Source organism: Acanthaster planci, linkage group LG13 (genome assembly GCF_054643075.1).
Source record: "Acanthaster planci isolate LZ-2023a linkage group LG13, COTS_SCS, whole genome shotgun sequence".
Taxonomy (NCBI): domain Eukaryota; kingdom Metazoa; phylum Echinodermata; class Asteroidea; order Valvatida; family Acanthasteridae; genus Acanthaster; species Acanthaster planci.
Genome location: NC_141789.1, coordinates 11864877 through 11881427, shown reverse-complemented (window position 1 = coordinate 11881427; position 16551 = coordinate 11864877). Strand labels below are relative to the sequence as shown.

General features: G+C 43.5%; 2 protein-coding genes across 3 annotated transcripts in view; one reads left to right on the top strand and one right to left on the bottom strand.

Moving 5' to 3' along the window:
• Positions 1-101: 101 nt before the first annotated feature.
• LOC110983069 (uncharacterized) lies at positions 102-10583 on the top strand. Its single transcript, XM_022241984.2, has 9 exons — positions 102-236; positions 2320-2366; positions 2667-2825; positions 3033-4723; positions 5499-5548; positions 6042-6276; positions 6621-6782; positions 8150-8295; positions 8679-10583. The coding sequence occupies exons 2-9, from the start codon at positions 2348-2350 to the stop codon at positions 8923-8925; spliced, it is 2709 nt and encodes a 902-aa protein (XP_022097676.2). The 5' UTR covers positions 102-236; positions 2320-2347; the 3' UTR covers positions 8926-10583.
• Positions 10584-16551, bottom strand: part of sirt5 (sirtuin 5) — a 6524-nt gene continuing 556 nt past the window's right edge. The window contains exons 2-9 of one of the 2 annotated variants that reach the window (XM_087144887.1): positions 15978-16170; positions 14917-15024; positions 14350-14467; positions 13827-13914; positions 13336-13389; positions 12620-12743; positions 12036-12151; positions 10584-11440 (exon numbers count right to left, since the gene is read on the bottom strand). In XM_087144887.1, the coding sequence (XP_087001013.1) occupies positions 11365-11440; positions 12036-12151; positions 12620-12743; positions 13336-13389; positions 13827-13914; positions 14350-14467; positions 14917-15024; positions 15978-16133 (840 nt within the window). In that variant the 5' untranslated portion in view covers positions 16134-16170 and the 3' untranslated portion in view covers positions 10584-11364. Of the gene's footprint in view, positions 11441-12035; positions 12152-12619; positions 12744-13335; positions 13390-13826; positions 13915-14349; positions 14468-14916; positions 15025-15977; positions 16544-16551 lie in introns of those variants that run through there. The other variant, XM_022241987.2, reaches the window with a different exon arrangement.

Below are 16551 nucleotides of genomic sequence, written 5' to 3'. Positions count from 1 at the left end.
TTTATGTCAGTTTACAACATTTCAATAGATAAATTTAAAAAACAACCAAAATTACTGGCATAGCGCATTTGTTTTCCAGAAACAATCTGACCAATAGTGTTGAAGATACTGAAGAATTTACTGTTACTAGCGTACACAATTTTTTCGTCAACAACCTCATGCGCGAGACCGAGACGAGATGCCCGAGGCGGCTCCTCGTTCATGTCGTTTGGATTTTTCTACCACAGTAAATAAAGGTAACTTTAAATTGTATGATTGTATGAAATTCCAGATATAAATCGTTGTGCTGCAGTTCCAAGAGGGTCTTTGCTGTAATGTCTGGCCGTCGTGCAGAACTTGCTTTATAATTTGGCTCCATTCGGGATGTTCCACCTCTTGTGTTTTGTGTTATGGTGTTTTTGTAGCTTAAGGTAATTTTTTGAACTAAAGTTAGGCCTGTTTTTTCTGTTTTCTTTTTAAAGTGATCTTGGAGAGGATGTAATAATAAACATTTTTATATAATTTTGGATTCCAACCGACAATCAGACTCTGCAAAGCAAAGGAATACTGATTTAAAGCAGGGGTATTTTGTCGTATTTTGGAGATGTTTTTGTACGTGTGTGCATTGCAGAGGTCAAACTGATTTTTCGTACAAAAATGAATGTGGATTTTGAATGAAAAGCTTAAAATTCAGATTGTCATAAATCATTGTTCTTATTCGTGCGTTATTTCAATGAATTAAATACTGGCTTTGCTTAAAATTTTAAACATTTTGAAATCGGAAATATTAATAGGGGAGCGGAAAAAGACAAACTTACAATTTCCAAGAAATGAGTTCCCAAATAAACAACACCCTCACTCATTTACGCATGTCCCCATGTAGCCTACGAACACAGAGGAATGGATAGAGATGGCGCTGTTTCTGCCTTTCTCACGAAGGACCCTTATCAGTTGTAGTCTGCAAGAGCTTGAGTGAGAATAATCATCATATTTTGCAACATCAGCGCGTTGCTTTTCCTTCTTTCATGGTCTGTTGTCAGTCAATCACAGAGGGACTCGGACAACTTCCTCTGACGCGTGTGTCAGTTTGACTAATTAGGATAACTTGACCATTGAGACTACTTGACTTGACCGATCAGCTGATGGGACAACTTGACCATATTAACCATCTGTGCTGCATATGGAAGGATACCCTAGAGAACTGTGGGGTTCGTCTTCCGCTGCACTCTCATGTGGGAATGCGGCAGACGACAAACCCCACAGTTTCTGGAGTAATGTCTGTTGAGACAAGTTGACTTGGCTGTGTGGGCAGGTGGTTGTGCGTGAATGTGGGTGAGCCAGAATATTGGGACTTGTAGTGAGTTGTACTTTTTTTCGGGCATCTTTTGGTACTTTTGTGAATGTGAAGTGTTCAGTAGTCAAATTCTTATTGGAACCAGTCTTAACATTTTTTGGCCGGGTTTGATCTTTATATCAGTAGGGTAAATAAAAAAGCGCTGCTGACATGTTTACATCGGCAGAGTAGCTGACTTGAATTGATCATGATGAGTGCATCTAGGATGCCTGTATAATGTGGATGGTGCACCGTGCCACCTTGCACGCTGACTTGCCGTTGCAGCTGTCCCGAGTTGAATCGCAACATCATGCTACACACAAATGCTCCCAAGAATCAATTTGTGATCTTTGTTGAAACCCTACACATAGCCTACATGGTAGACATTTCCCACAGTCAAGTTGTTTCCATGTCAAAGTCAACTTGTCTAAATGGACGACTTTGTAAAAGGTTGAGTTGTCCCTCCAGTCGAGTTTTCTCAGTTTTCGTGGTGTCCTGAGTTAAGTTGGTAAACGGTTAAACTGTCCAACATGTACATGTAGTCAGTTACATGGCATAAACCCGCAATCAGTGCAGTCGCACGCAACATGTCAACAGACATTAGGCTATTGCCGTGTTTTTTCAATCTAGCAGTAGCAGCCAGTGATTTCATGCATTACTTTTTGAAACTTGAAATATCCAGTGCAGTAGGCTCATGATATGGTCATATTCAAGTCACGAGCCTATCTGCCTCGAGCAGAAGCACCCCCTCACCGGTTGAAAAGAGCCATATTGGGTGGAAGTATTTGTTGGTAATGATTCAACCGTAACGCATACGTTTCATAGTCGTTCATGAACCAGCAAAGTTCAGTTCTGACCAAAGGAGCCTCCGTTGCTAAGAAAATTGCGCCCTCTCTTGGTCCAGCTCGAGTCTCATTGTGCTGGATATAAATTTCCATCTAGCATTGCTTAGAAAGTTTATGGAGATAGTAACTGATCTGCTGCGTCATTGATTTATTGTAATACAGATTTCAGAGCAAGGATCAACTGAAAAAGATGCCCACAAAAATCAAAGGTAATGTACATGTAGGCCTAAATGTTGGTTTCTGAAACTTTTCCACAATCTTTGTGTAATTACTGATTCAGCACTTATTGGGATTGTAGGCGAAAGAGCCCTGTCACATAAGCAGGCACTAAACTACAGATGATACTTCCTCAAACTCTAAAAACTCTCATGGCTTTTCGTTGCTGTGGTTCGGGCATAGTATAGTCATCAGAGAAACGTTTTTCTTGGTTTATGATGATTACTTCCATCTGGCCCCCTTATTGTTGAGAATGAAGTGTAAGTTTTTAACACACAATTTCTGTGATTAAGGTGATCGGACTGATCCCCAAACAAAGCCTAGGAACTTTGAGGAGGAGCTGCGCCATACTCTGAAGGAGAGGAAGAGACGGGGGCTGACCCACGGGCTGAGTGACACGGCGGAGGAGAGTGACAGCGCTGATAGCCTGGACACTGGAGCTGCTGGAGACGGTAAGAAAAAAAGAGGTCCGGCTCTTTCATTTTGAGATCTTACAAAAAATGACTCTGGCAAAGCTAGAGCAAGAAGAATCATAAATAGATTATCTACACAGCCACAGTCATCAGTGTAATCTCTTTGCATTCTTGTTTAAATATGAAGAGCAACTTGGAAAGCAACAATTTTTCTGTGATTTTTGTAACTTTTGGTTTTGTACATAGATTTTTTGTCCCAGTTTACTTCAACCTCAAAAGACTTGTCATCCCATGCTGGATCTTCCAAACCTTGGGCTCCCCCACATGCAAGTCCGCGTCAGCCATCTGACAGATCTTCCCCATCTCCCTCGCCGAGGGGCCTCCCCTCACCCAGGGGCCTTCCATCGCCTCTACCCCGGGCCAGGACCAAGTCCATCGACAAAGCTGAGGATGCTCCCTGGAGGAGACTTTCCTCCTCACCCAACAGACAACAGGATGACAAAGGAAGTACTCCCCTTCCGAAGCCTCGCTCACGAAGGAACACCAACGACTCTATTGTTTCCCCAGGCAGGGAAATGCCACTCCCCAAACCAAGGGAGTCCCCTAGGCTGAAGTCCGAGCAGTCAGATAAAAAGGGGGGACTGGCTCCCTTGAAGACAACCCCCAGGAGAATGGATTCGGAAGAGGATGAGCCACCTCGAACAAAACCTGGCCGTAAAGCCAGTGAGAGATCATCATCCCCCGAGCCACAACAGAGGACCAAATCGCCTTCAATCATTGATGACTTACTAGGGGAGGGCTCCAAGACGAGAACACGCAGCAAATCACCAGAGTCTAAAAGTCAGCATCAAACCCCGGAGCCAAGGCAGAGGTCAAGAACATCCACAGCTGGTGGTGAAGGTTCGCCGGTAGGCAGCCGCAAAAAGAGCTCCAGCGGTGCCAAGTCCCCTGATTCGAAAACCAGAAGGGGATCAGTGCTGGATGACCTGCTGGGACATGGGGAGAAGCCCAAATCGCGCAGTGCTTCTCCTGAACCTAAAGGACGGAGTAGATCCCCCTCAGTTTTGGACGATCTACTGAATGGGAGCAGCAGCAAGAAAGGAAAGGAAGAAAAGAAAAAGGTCGAACCAGACTCTGTCCTCGATGATCTGCTTGGGATGTCCAAAAAACCAAAATCGAGAAGTGGATCTCCAGAACCAAAGCCCAGGCTCAAAGCAAGGGATGGTTCTCCTGAACGTGCAGAAAACTCAAGACGAAAGAAGGGAATCCTAGATTCAGATGGGAGCGATGATGATGAACAATTGGGTAGAGTAAATAGGAGAAGGAAGTCACCCTCACCCACAAGGGAGGGTCTGGAGGGCAGTAGGAAATCTTCAGTACGAAAAGGGCTGTTGGATTCAATATCAGATGAAGAAACGGGAGGGAGGTTGGGCAAGAAGTCCAGATCGCCATCACCAAAGGACTTGAAGGATATCGGAGGGAGAAAGAGTGTAAATCAAAAAGGCCTGCTAGACTCATCGGACGACAATGCTGACATCAAGGTGAAATCAAAGGGCAGGTCCAGATCACCATCTCCAAAGGGATCCAAGGCTGCCATTCCCTCACCCAAGCCCAGAGGGGCCTCAGTTAAGGCCGAGGCAAAACCGTCAATGGCTAAGCCAGAACCTAAGAAGCAGGGCTTCAAAGTGGATGATTTTCTGGATTCCGGCTCTGGCGACAGTGACAATGACAAGAGTGTCGGTGATGCAGCCAGAAAGACATCTCTGCTGGATGCCCTCGAAGGTCAGCAGAGACCCAAGAGCAAGAAGAAGAAAAAATCGGCCAAGAATTTCTTAGAGGATAGCAAGGATGATGACACCGACTCTGATGATGAAGAAGTCTTCAGGAAAAGCAAATCCAAGAGGAAACCACCTGTTATCACAGGAAGGAGGCCTAAGGTGATTTACATGTGCTATTTTAAATTGTTTCATGTAGAAATACTTGAAACTAAATGCCATTCAAAATGCTTTGCGGATTAGTTTTATGTTGAAGATGTCACAGATTGCACTGGCATCATACATTTCCCACAAACCACCTGGATATGCTACTTGAAATGGACCAGTATTACAAGCAACCCTACATTAGGCAACAAGAATTTTCTTAAAATTAGGCCCCATCAGCCACAGGCCTTGGGATGCATACCACAGCATACATGTAACATGTCTTCAACTTCTCTTTGTTAACCTCTTCCAATCAAACGAGGAAAATTCATCAGCAGTATTGTTATCATGGGCGTAAATCCGGGGGGAGGGGGCATGGGGGTATATATATGCCCGCCTTCATTGTTGGGGGGGAATGGGCTATCGAATCATTCCCCCCCCCCTTTTGTGATAAACTAAAAAATTGAAGTGGCTTGCAACGAATATTCTGGATATTCCAGCGACAGCAATGCTTGCAATATCACTAATATGGGAAAGCAATTTTAAACAGCCCTGTGTATGCCATTCTGATGTAAGATTATGCATGAACTTGATACACATTATAGACGTACATCTTTATTTTCAAATTTCCATGGCTGGGCAAGTCAATGCCCCCCCACCTTTCCCCATCCCCCTCCTCCCATTTCCAACACTGATTTATGCCGCTGATTGTCAGCACCAAGTGACTGCTGACATTTCTGGGGATTTTTTAAAGAGAATTTCCCAGTTGACTTTTATCGGAATTTACTGACAGGAGGGCTACCAGAGTGCTGGTGAAGACGACAGTGGAAAGCAGAAAACTGGGTGAGCCTCAAGCTAATAACTATTATTTCTAATATTCTATCGATTACCCCAAGTAACACATTTCATTTTATTCCAGATCTAAATATTTGTAATTAGAAGCATAGGTTCTGTCAGCGAGGACAGAAGAATGCTGCATGAGGATTGAAAAGGCACATCCGGTTTATTAATTCATTGTTATTCCATTCTTACGACGCCATCAAAAATTCTGTTGGATGTCTGCAACTTTTTAACCTCATGTGGAAAAGGAGTTGTTGGCCATGTTAACCAGAGAAGTAAAAAATGTGTGGTAGTCTAAAGACCCCTTCACAAAAAATCCTCAGTTCAGTAGCCTGTGTTGAAATTGGTTCTGGTTTGGAAAATTTGAAACATAAAAACTTGACTTGGTGTGAGTATGGACAGTGAAAATAGTGTGGTGGTGGCGTATTCTCTGTACGTTGTCTCTCATTCACTGCTGAAGATAACTTCCTCTCTGACTACTGTTAATCTTTGCTAGGATAACCATCGCCAAGCCCACGGCAAGACAACCCACATCTACTGAGGGAGGCAGTGCGGTGGGGAGCCGAGGCTCTCTGAACTCCAGCCTGAATAGCAGCATGAATGTAGAGGACTCGGCCAGCATCCGGCAGGCCATCTACGAGGAGTGGAGGGCCCAGAAGCAGCAGGCGGCCGAGAAGCAGGCCCGGGAGAAGAGGAGACGGGAGAAGGAAGAAAAAAAGAAGAAGGAGCAGGTGAGATGCAGAGAGATTTGGAGGAATGACAGCGTGGTGGAGGATTTTCTTCATCATGACTAGTGTTTGTGCTGGAGACTAAGATTTTCAGTGGCAACACCTTTTGATGATTTGCTATTTGGGAGGTTTCCAAATACTGAGAAATTGCAGATTCTTTTCTTTTCATCTTTTAATTTTCAAACAACTTCTATGATAATGTTAAGCAGTGACAATTTTTCAGGAAAGCATTCACTTCGTTAATACCCAATCAGGAATTAAAAGGGAATCCCACAGAGATCTCCTCATGACCCGATCCTCAAGTTGCATGAAACTTTCAAAGGGCTATCATTCCCTGTTTACTGCAGGAGACTCTCGAGAAGCGGGCAGAGTCCGCTGCCTCCTTCAATGCCTGGAAGGAGAACAAGAAAGAGGGCCTGAAGAAGAAGGCCCGGGAGGAGGCACAGAAGAAGAGGAAGGAGAAAGAAGCAAAGGAAGACAAGATGATGAAGACGATTACTGCCAAGAAGGCGAGTGACTGCCTGGCATCCTCTGGTGCCAGTAGACCTCTGTACTGATGACACAACACTCTGTTTATGCCTGTGTTTTCCTGTGGTGTTTGACGGACCGTCGGCCTCGCGCTGGCTTCACAGGAGAGAGTGCACATGTAAAGAAAGCGCGGCGTCATCAGTACATAGACTTACTCCATTCATATTTACCTACTAAGCAAAAATCAGTGGGGAACCATTCACAAGCAGTTTACTTTGCATGCCACTTTAGCTGGTAACCTGTGTTTATTGAACTAGTTTTTTTCTCTGCTCAGCATTCCTGCATTCATGAGATTGGCCCTCTTGTATGTACTTGTGGAAACTGTTTTAAAGTGCCATTGTATTAGACATTTGTGACCAGATCCCACAAAATGAGTCTTAATACCTTATAAGAAAGAGTAAATTGAGTTCTTTGTTCAGGTGGCCGCTTGGGGGTTGAACAGGTTCAGGGTTCCTATTGATTTGCACAGTGCACGATTCCGTTCTTTCTCTTTAATAAAGGCCTTTCTCTCAAAATGTTGCTCTGGCGACTTTTGTCTCATTTTGTCAGGTTGGGTTACATTTGGTACTAGGCTTCAGGTAGAATTGTCTGTCAGTTACAAAGTACAGAACAACACCGCTGTCATTGTTCGTCATTTCAGCGTTCCGTTATTTTCCCTGATATGCAAGGACTCTTAAAATATTAACTCTAACTTTGAAGACATGTATGCTGTGAGCCTTCCTGGATCCCCTAAAATCCACCACTGTGGAGGAAACCAGTACCAGGTCCTTGGCACTTTCACTGTTGAGGGCCAGCAAGCTCTGTTGAAAAGTCAGAGTAGCTGAGCTTTACTGTCTTCGGTCCTGCAAAAATTCTTCAAAACCCTGTGGTAAACTTCAAAAGAATCTGTGCCAGTTAAGATTACTGAGTGATACAAACAAATGCACACCAGCAAGTGTAACGAGTTCCACAGACTGGTCCCTCTTCAGCTCTTTTCAAAGGTTCAAACGCAGTGGGAGAAGGACAAAAACTCGCCCATCATACTTCACTTCTGTCGCCTGGTCAAATCCCACCTTCCTTGATACATACTTGATTCAGCCATTCAACTGCTCATTAGATCAACTGATTAGCTTTTGGTTTGGGTTTTTGTTTTGCTTTTTATCAATTTTTTTTGGGGGGGCTTCCCATATGTATAACATTACGAAGTGAAAAACACTGTGCAGCACAAAATCTTCTTTGTGTTGAAGTTTTCAGACTTCCCCAATTGCACACTCATTGAATTCCTTCCCTAGCTTGCTTCTCTATGATACCCAAATGCTGAAAACTCACACCCATAGTGACAAGAAGTGTATACCCCTGTAACCCACAGGCATTTGAGGCTTGGAAGTCAGACAAGGATGACCAGCTCAAGGAGAAACACAGGGAGAAAACCCGCAGCGAGCGTGAGAGGATGCACAGCGTCGAGGAGGAGAAGGAATTCAAGGCCAGGAGTGCCCAGTCCGCTTACAAATCTTGGTAAATTTCCAGGTTATTCTCCATCCCCAACCGGGCATAACCAAGGTTCTGTGTCATTTACAACGCTCTTCGGGGTTTAGGTTAAGTCTCATCGTCAGTTCAAAGCAGGGTTTCAACTAGTAAATTTGAAAGAGTAGCCAACGTTCCAGCAAAGTGCATATTTTGAAGGTTCTTACTACCCTAATTCAGTGCTAAACACTTATTTTCCACCAATTGCTCAGGATTATGGTTAATGTTTGTAAATACTTGCTGTTGATGACAAATGTGACTGATAGCTGGAATCACTGACATCTCAGACTACGACATGGTTGATGTACTTGATGCAGGGCATTTCACATCCACAGCACAGTGCCTGACGCATCATTTCTCTGTGATGTACACAGGAAAAGTACCAAGGACGATCGCATCCTCAAGGAGCGCAAGGACAAGAAGACTGCCGAGGAGGAGAAGCGGCGTGAAGAGGAGCAAGCCAAGGCCAACAAGGAGGTGGGGAGCGTCAAGGCTTACCAGCAGTGGGAGAGGACGATTGAGGAGCGTAAGGCTAAGGAGAAGAAACGCCTGGCCCAGACGCAGCCCATATCCTCCATGCCCTTCCGGCCTTGCAGTAACACCGTCCCGTACAGGAGATAGCTCTCTTCACTGATTGGAGGAAGAGGGTCTGATCAGAAGATCTGAAGTTACCGCGTGACCACGTGATTTCCCAGGGTTGGCCACCGTTCCAGTGGGCAAGTGTTTAGTTAGCAACTAGACACTGCACACTAGACAGAGAGGCTTTTTTTTTTTCAGGTGAAATAAACCGTGAATTCTTCTTCAGGCAGCATAATGGTCATCACCTTTCCAATTGACAGTTACCACCATCATGGGGATCTGGTCGGTAGCTCTGTTTTCTCATTATGTTGGCTATTTACCAGTGTTTTGAAGGCTTTCTACGTAAATACCACTGTGCATAGTGTTGTAGTGTTGCCGATGATGATGACAGACAGTGCCCTGTTGTGGCATAGTCTTTGACCCCTGCCCCGTCAGGGTAGTTATTTGTTGGTCAGACGGGACGCAAATTGATGAAACTGCAAATGCCCACTGAGAACTAGCAACAAGTGATGTACACCGAATGACTTTTTGGCCAGTAATCTGTTTTAGGCAAAGGAAATATTTTATTTGCGTAGCAAATTTCACTGTTGAGCACATGGATAAAGTTGGTCCAGATACGTCAATACTCCTGGGTCCAAGACTGGCTGATTAATGTATTTTGATAGTGATGACCTCAACTATTGCGTCAAACTTAAGTTTACACATAACTAGGGGTGCACAGACACGGGTAGGTCATATCTGCGGCATCAGAGCTTATTTTAGGGTAACTAATCTTTATGTGAGATTTTATCGCGAGTGATCTGTGCTGCCAGATGCAATATTGTAAGGACAATGAAACTCGGTCGTAAGTCGCACACCCTTACATGCATGCACCCTTCACTGGGTGCTTCACTTTTGTCACTCAGAGTGCACCGTCATGTAAATTCAAGCAATGTAAATTATTACACAGGGCCAATTTAAAGACATAGAAACCAAGGCAGATAGTGTATGATTCTCTACATACATCAACTTTTCTGACTGATTTCAGTTTTTACAAGTACTGTGGTTGAACTTTTGGCTGAAAAAGTACTGATATTAGAATGACAGAGTAGTGGCTATTTCTCAGGCTGAATTTCCATCGTTACGTTAGTATTTAAGCCTTTCAACCCCTAATTTCCATGCATGCAAACCTTACCTGTAACTGTGTTTGTGGTTTGGGGCACGAGTGCAATAGATGCGTTGGAGCATGAGGTAAATCAAAAGGAGATGCCGTCCTTCCAAGAATTGTCAGCGTTATTTGAATAAGTACTTGTCATGTGACGCAGAGTACATAGGTGATATTTGTGTGTGCATGAAGTTGTCAATTTTAAGATATTAAATTGCCCAACAAGGACTTGCTAAGGATGTAGCATTGACAGAGTCGGGTAGTTTGTTGGCAAAACCTTGTACATGACCCTTGAGTTGAAACTCAAATCTAGTACTTTTTTTACAAAATGATCCACTTTCCAAGAAATGTCACGATTGTAGTTTTGAAAGAGCTTTTTATTCAGTTTTGAAATGTATTCTTATTAAAGCCATTTTCAGTACAACTTTTAGGTTTAAAAAAAAAGCTCAGTGATTTTAAAACACCACTCCAATCCTCTAGTTGGCCAAGTAACTTTATTGTAAAGAGGCTTAAAAGTAAAAGAAGAAATTAGAAATAAATGTATTGACAAATATAATTTGGCTCTATAGTAACATGTTTATTTATCACATTTTTTGGAACAAATTTGAAACTCTGTGATCAGATATCATGAACACTGTTCACAATAAAAATGCATCTTGTATTATAAACAGCAAGCCTTGAGAGGGAGAAAAATGGGGGAGGTGCTGCAAATCTTTGAGAGGGGTCATGCAAAATCAACCTGAACAGAAATACGTGAGTTTCTACCTGCCTTTACACAGTATAAGGCCATCGTCTTTCCTCTATTGAATGGTATCCAAAACAGTGACAATTCCGTCAATTTAATTGGCACTGTTCCTCCAGCGTTCCACCTTTTGCACAGCCAACATACCTCTGGCATGCCAGCGGCAATTTGCCATTCATCCACATGGGCTATTCCCTGTGATTCTCCACACGGACATTTATTTGTAATGCTTATTTGAAAAAAAATTGAGATCTTGTTCAATGACGGTAGCAATTGTCACTGAAAAAAGGTTTCCTGGAGCAGACAGGCAATTTTTTCATTCTTCCTTCCACAACAAATATGAGCATATTAACGCTATGTACACTTCCTGACTTTCCTGCAGTTTCAAAAATCCTGACTTGTAATTAGTGAAGGATTTTTGTGCCAATCCTTAGATTTCAACCCCCCCCCCGAAAAGCAGTATGGTCAGATTTTCTTTTCTTCTGCCCCTTTGATTTCTTACAATCTGAGAAGTGAAGAGAATGCCATAATATCATTAAATCTTGAGTATTCACAAACGTGCAGTACACTTTGGAATTACTTCTCAGAATCTACGTCATTCCGGAGGCTCACTTGGATGCCTCGTCAGCGCCTCTGTGACAGTCTGCCCCGCTGGGCCGTGAAAGTGGTACCTGTCAAAGGATATCAAACTCAAATATTAGTGACAACAATCCTCAATGAGCATAAAAGTACTGACCTGAAAACAATGCCAGTACTGTGTCACACAGGCTCGGAACAAACTGACCATCCAGCTCAGGATGACGCCATTTTATGGCCATGCTGCTGGTTCCCCTGAAAAGACTCGAGGGAAAGACACAAAAATTCTTACAGAAGAACCAGCAGGATTTGGACTGAAGAGACGTAGGACTAAATAGATCTTGAATATTCAACTGTTGACCCAAAAAACACCTCCAACATGAGCATGACCTCCACCATAACTCTTATCGACTTCAAAAAAGCTTTGGATCAGGTTGAACATGAAGGTTTGCGGCAAGTTCTGAAGAGCTGTAACTTTGATGACAACCTCATTTATGTCATCAGAGCAGACTGCAGTGACAAAAGCAGTGCAGTGCGTAGAATTCAAACAATGTCACACTGTTGATCCTTTGTCTTGCAATGTCAGGAAATTTGTTCAACCACTCAACGCTTTTATCAACTGATTTTGTGTTCAATGTCTGGAAGATGAACTGCAACACATCAATTTCAGATCAGCAAAAGTTTGCTTACTTGAGTGAGCTGGTGGCAGGCGTCTCTTCCGTGTTGAATTCGGCAACCGTGACTCCCCGGTTTGCAATCATCGGGGCATACATGGCGGCAGGGTACACTACGGACGACGTGCCAATCTGAGTGGGGGTATGGAGGAATATGAGGGGTCACGTGCCAGACCATTTGGAGGTCGCTTAACATGACACTGCGGGCAATTTTTCTTCAGCTCAGCTGAATTCCTCACATTGTGCTCATGTATGCCATCACAAATTGAAAAACACTGTAGAAAATCTTGCACAGTTAGGAATGTTCTCAATTTTTCTGAAGTCCCAGTTGCATTCTCGCATACTGCTTAATGCTAAGGTTTTGTGACTTGTGACTGACAAGACACAAGTCCCGATCAGTTGTATTTAAGAACAGCCCTAACCACTCGTCAAATGGAACACCAAGATATCAGCCTCTTGAAGAAAATATTTCAGCTCAGCCAAAACAGGTTACCAACCACCCTGCCATGCACCGTGTTCTTCCTTTGAAAGGTCCCACTCAGCTAATTTTGGCTTTAATAAATCAGCCAAAAAAGGTGCACTCTGGAATCTTGGTCTTACCACTAGACACAAGTCACAGCTTTCACATTCGACATCAATGGCGTACAGCACGTCCGGATCCAGCCCCTCCCCAAACCACACAACATGTGGCCGTAGCAGGGAGTCGCACCCTTGCTCCTTGCACCTGTTGGATTGAAAAAAGATAGTAGTCCGATTTAGACGTACGTAAATGGACTTTCTAGAGCAGCACCCGTCAATGTTGCATATAATGTTTTTTTTTCACAGAAGACTGAATTCCACTGCCTGTTCACTGGTGAATGGGGGTGAGGGGGTGTCCCACCTGGAGCCACACACCCCAATAAAGGAGCAAACAAAACAAGTTAGAAAAGTGATGGGGGGAGGTGCATTTTTGGAGGGGTCTGTTTCATTTCCCTTTCTTCCCCAAACATGAAAAAACCTCAAAACGTAGCTTCACCCCACCCCGAGGTCATGAAAAGGTTAAAAAATTTAAAAATGTTACAGCTCCCCCCCTTTTATTCAGCTCCCCCCCCAAAAAAAATGGCTTTCAATCCACCTCTGTGCCTGTTACCCCAAGCCAATCAGATCCTTACAAATCCCTCAGGAGACTTTGGAAGATACTGAAGGACTGAGGAATGTAGAGCCCAGCCACTGTTACTGAACAGAGGGCTGGATAGGATGTGCCCTTGATTTCTTGCAATGTTACAATTTGGAGGATCAAAGCAAAGCAAGCGAATGCACAAGGAGATAAGGCTCACCTTGGAAGATCCTTCTCTGGAATTCTGGCATCTTCAGCATCTGGATCTGGGGCCCTGAATCACAGAGTGAAACCAAATGTCAGGAGAAGTCACTTGCTGTCTTAACTGCGTGATCAACATGCATGAAAACCATGCTACAATTTCAAGACAGGCCTCAGGACTTTCCACAGTCATTCGTTTTGAAACAGGACCCTAATTAATCCCTGGGTAACACACCAGAAAAAAAATTAAATAGTCATAAACAACATAATTAACTCAACAAAATCAACTCTTCATGTCTTTCATGCACTCAGTTACTGATTTGTAATATGCTAACATGAGGCAAAATAACCAAAATATGATCATGTGACTTTAAATCTATATTCATGACCTTGCCCTCATTAACCTAGGTTAAGATGTCGAACTCCGCGGCAAAAATTAAAATTGATGACACTAAAGTGAATGTATCTGCTAGAGGCTAAGAATGTGTCAGGAGCCTTATTGAGACTTACCCTCTGCCTCCTAATGCTGGTACTATGGGACTGTTCCTATCTTCTTTCACTGTGCCACACCTCACACACCGCGTCTTAAACAAGGTTCCTGCATGGTTAAGACATTGTCAATAGTTGTCCGTAATCTGTGACTGGGCAGGAACCCAAACGGCACTTCCAAGAACCATCAATAGTCTCTGGGCTGAATCCTCCAATATCCTTCAAAATGGCCCAACAGATTCTAACAAATTCTATGAGGGCCAACATTAAGAGAGCGTGTTTCAGTTGTAAAAATGGCTCATTCTGAATGACTTTTCATTTTCTGAGAAACAGTCCTGTATGAAACTGTGCATAGCAGTTTCAATGCCGGATGAACATGAGATGTCTTTCCTTACGCTGTAAGACTGTGAGCACAGAATTCTATGTTTGGTAGAAAGTTGGGGCCCCATTCATAAACCAGTCACTTAACCTTTTGGCTAAGCTACATGTATCAGTAAATCCACTGGTAAAACTCGTTCATTATGGCCTATTCAATATACGTTACCATGCATCTCAATGAGGTTGGTCGTCCCTGCCCGTCGATGGAGCTCATCTATGTTTTGTGTGACAACTGTTACAATGCGTCCTTGGCTGGCTAAACGCTTCTCACATTCCGCAATAGCCTAAGGCATCAATACACAAAAGGAGCCCACGAGAGTTCATAAAATATGAAAAAATGTATTATTTGCAGTGGAAAACAGTTCTATTCGTCCACAAAACATTCATTACCTTCAATGGGCATGCACAGATTTTTAAAAACGATACAAAGAAGGTGAAACAGTGAGATAAGTACAGTGTAACCACTGTTACCTTCCAATAGATAAGACTTAAACATTTCAGAGCACTGGGATTATCACCCCCCCCCCATTTTTTTTAATAAAAAAATATTAAAAATAATAATAATAATAGATGATCTGTTTAAGTAGACCAATTGTAGGTTTAGTCGCCATTTTCGATACAGATTGTTGTATGAGCTTGACAGGCTATAAATATCTTTATCAATCCAACCTTCAACGGATCTAGGATTCAGCACTAAGTGACAAAAGACAACAGCAGTGATGCAAAAACCCACCAGGTGTGCCTTGTTGGGCTCTTTGGTGGCCATCACTTCCCTTCTGTAGTGATAGAACTCCCACACAAGTGATGGATCGGCTTCAAAGGCTTCGGGAGTAGCTAGATCCTGAAGAAAAAAATTACAATATCCACCATACATACATGTACGTGTAGACTACAATGAAAGCAACGTGTGCTCTGTTGAAGTGTACATGTAGGTCAAAATGTCTCTAAATTAAATCCTGGCAGTGATGGGTTGAACCCCTCATTATCCTTAACTTAAACAAGCTAGGAGAGGGACAGATCAGTAAGTAGAGCCCTACATATACTCCTTAGCTACATGCCTCCTATTGGCTCCATAGTACCATGATAGGCCTACCTAGTAGTCGGCCTAGTACTTGGTATAGCACTTGAATGCTTTCCCTTAACCCCCCCCCCCCCACACACTACCTCCGTGACAAAACAAATGGGAAATTTAATTTTAAAAACTTGCAATGGAAATGAAATTTTCCTACAATAAATGGAAAATAAATTGGAAATTGCATTGTATTTGGGGCCTAGAACCTACATAAGGTGATGGGTGATAGTACGAATTTTTATTTTCCAGATTCCGAAAATATAAACCACATGCAATCTAGATCCCCCCCCTTCACCTCCACCACAATTTCTTCACCGCCATAGCCTCGGACAACAGTATAAGAAAGACCTCAATTTTCAAGGGTGAACAAAGGGGGGAGCGGGTTAGCGTAGCGGTTCTTTCCTTGCTTTGCACCAATGAGGCCCGGGTTCGAGTCCTGGCTTGGCCCAAGCTTTAAGTGTATTTGGTTTCCAGTCCATACTCGCTCTCGCAGGTTTTCTCCGGGTACTCCAGTTTCCTCCTGCCTCTAAAACTGGACCTTCGTCCTAACTCCGTAATGTGATCGATGCTGATTAATAAAGTGTATGAATAAACGTAGTTATTGGCGCAAATAGCCTGAGTTGCTGAAAGCGCCATTAAAACAAAACAACAACAAGGGTGAACAAAACAGAGAGGATATTATTCCCCATCCCAAAGCACTACAACTGCGGAAATACATTCACCTGAGCTTGCCAACGTCTCCAGTAACCACCGGCCCCTCGGAAGGTGGGTACCCCGCTCTCTGCGCTGACGCCGGCGCCTGTCAGCACCAGCACCCGTTTCGCACGGGAGAACTCCTCGCGGAAAGCTGTCATGTCGGAGTTCCATCTCGCCGACATGGCTTTGTTACAAACATGCACCGGAGACCTGCAAAAGCTGGGCACGCCGAGAGCACGAAAGGTGGCACAAATGAATTGCATCAAAAGGTTTTCGTGAAAACAGATAAAGGAATTAAATGTTTTAACGTTTATTTCCCATGGCGTAATCCGAAGGAGAAGTTTCTCTTATGTACGCGGGACATAGTACAGTACGGAGGCTCTGAATGGACATGATGGATATTCGTCACGTGTAGCTACCTTGAACTGCCGTGCCCCATTTTTTAGTTCATACCGCAAGGAAAAAGAACACTATTTTATATTCAGGAACATAGTTTGGACTTCCAAGAATTATAAGGCAAATAGGGGTCTTTTGCAAATGTCACTCATGAACAACTTGCCCTTGAGCTTTGGAGTGCTAAATCTAGAGGCAGCGAGAACC

What these genes read in the sequence shown, in the direction of transcription:
- LOC110983069 (XM_022241984.2), top strand. An exon ending in TCACAGGAAGGAGGCCTAAG is followed by an intron (nt 4,724 to 5,498) that starts GTGATTTACATG and finishes ATTTACTGACAG; the next exon opens with GAGGGCTACCAGAGTGCTGG. An exon ending in AAAAAAAGAAGAAGGAGCAG is followed by an intron (nt 6,277 to 6,620) that starts GTGAGATGCAGA and finishes TGTTTACTGCAG; the next exon opens with GAGACTCTCGAGAAGCGGGC.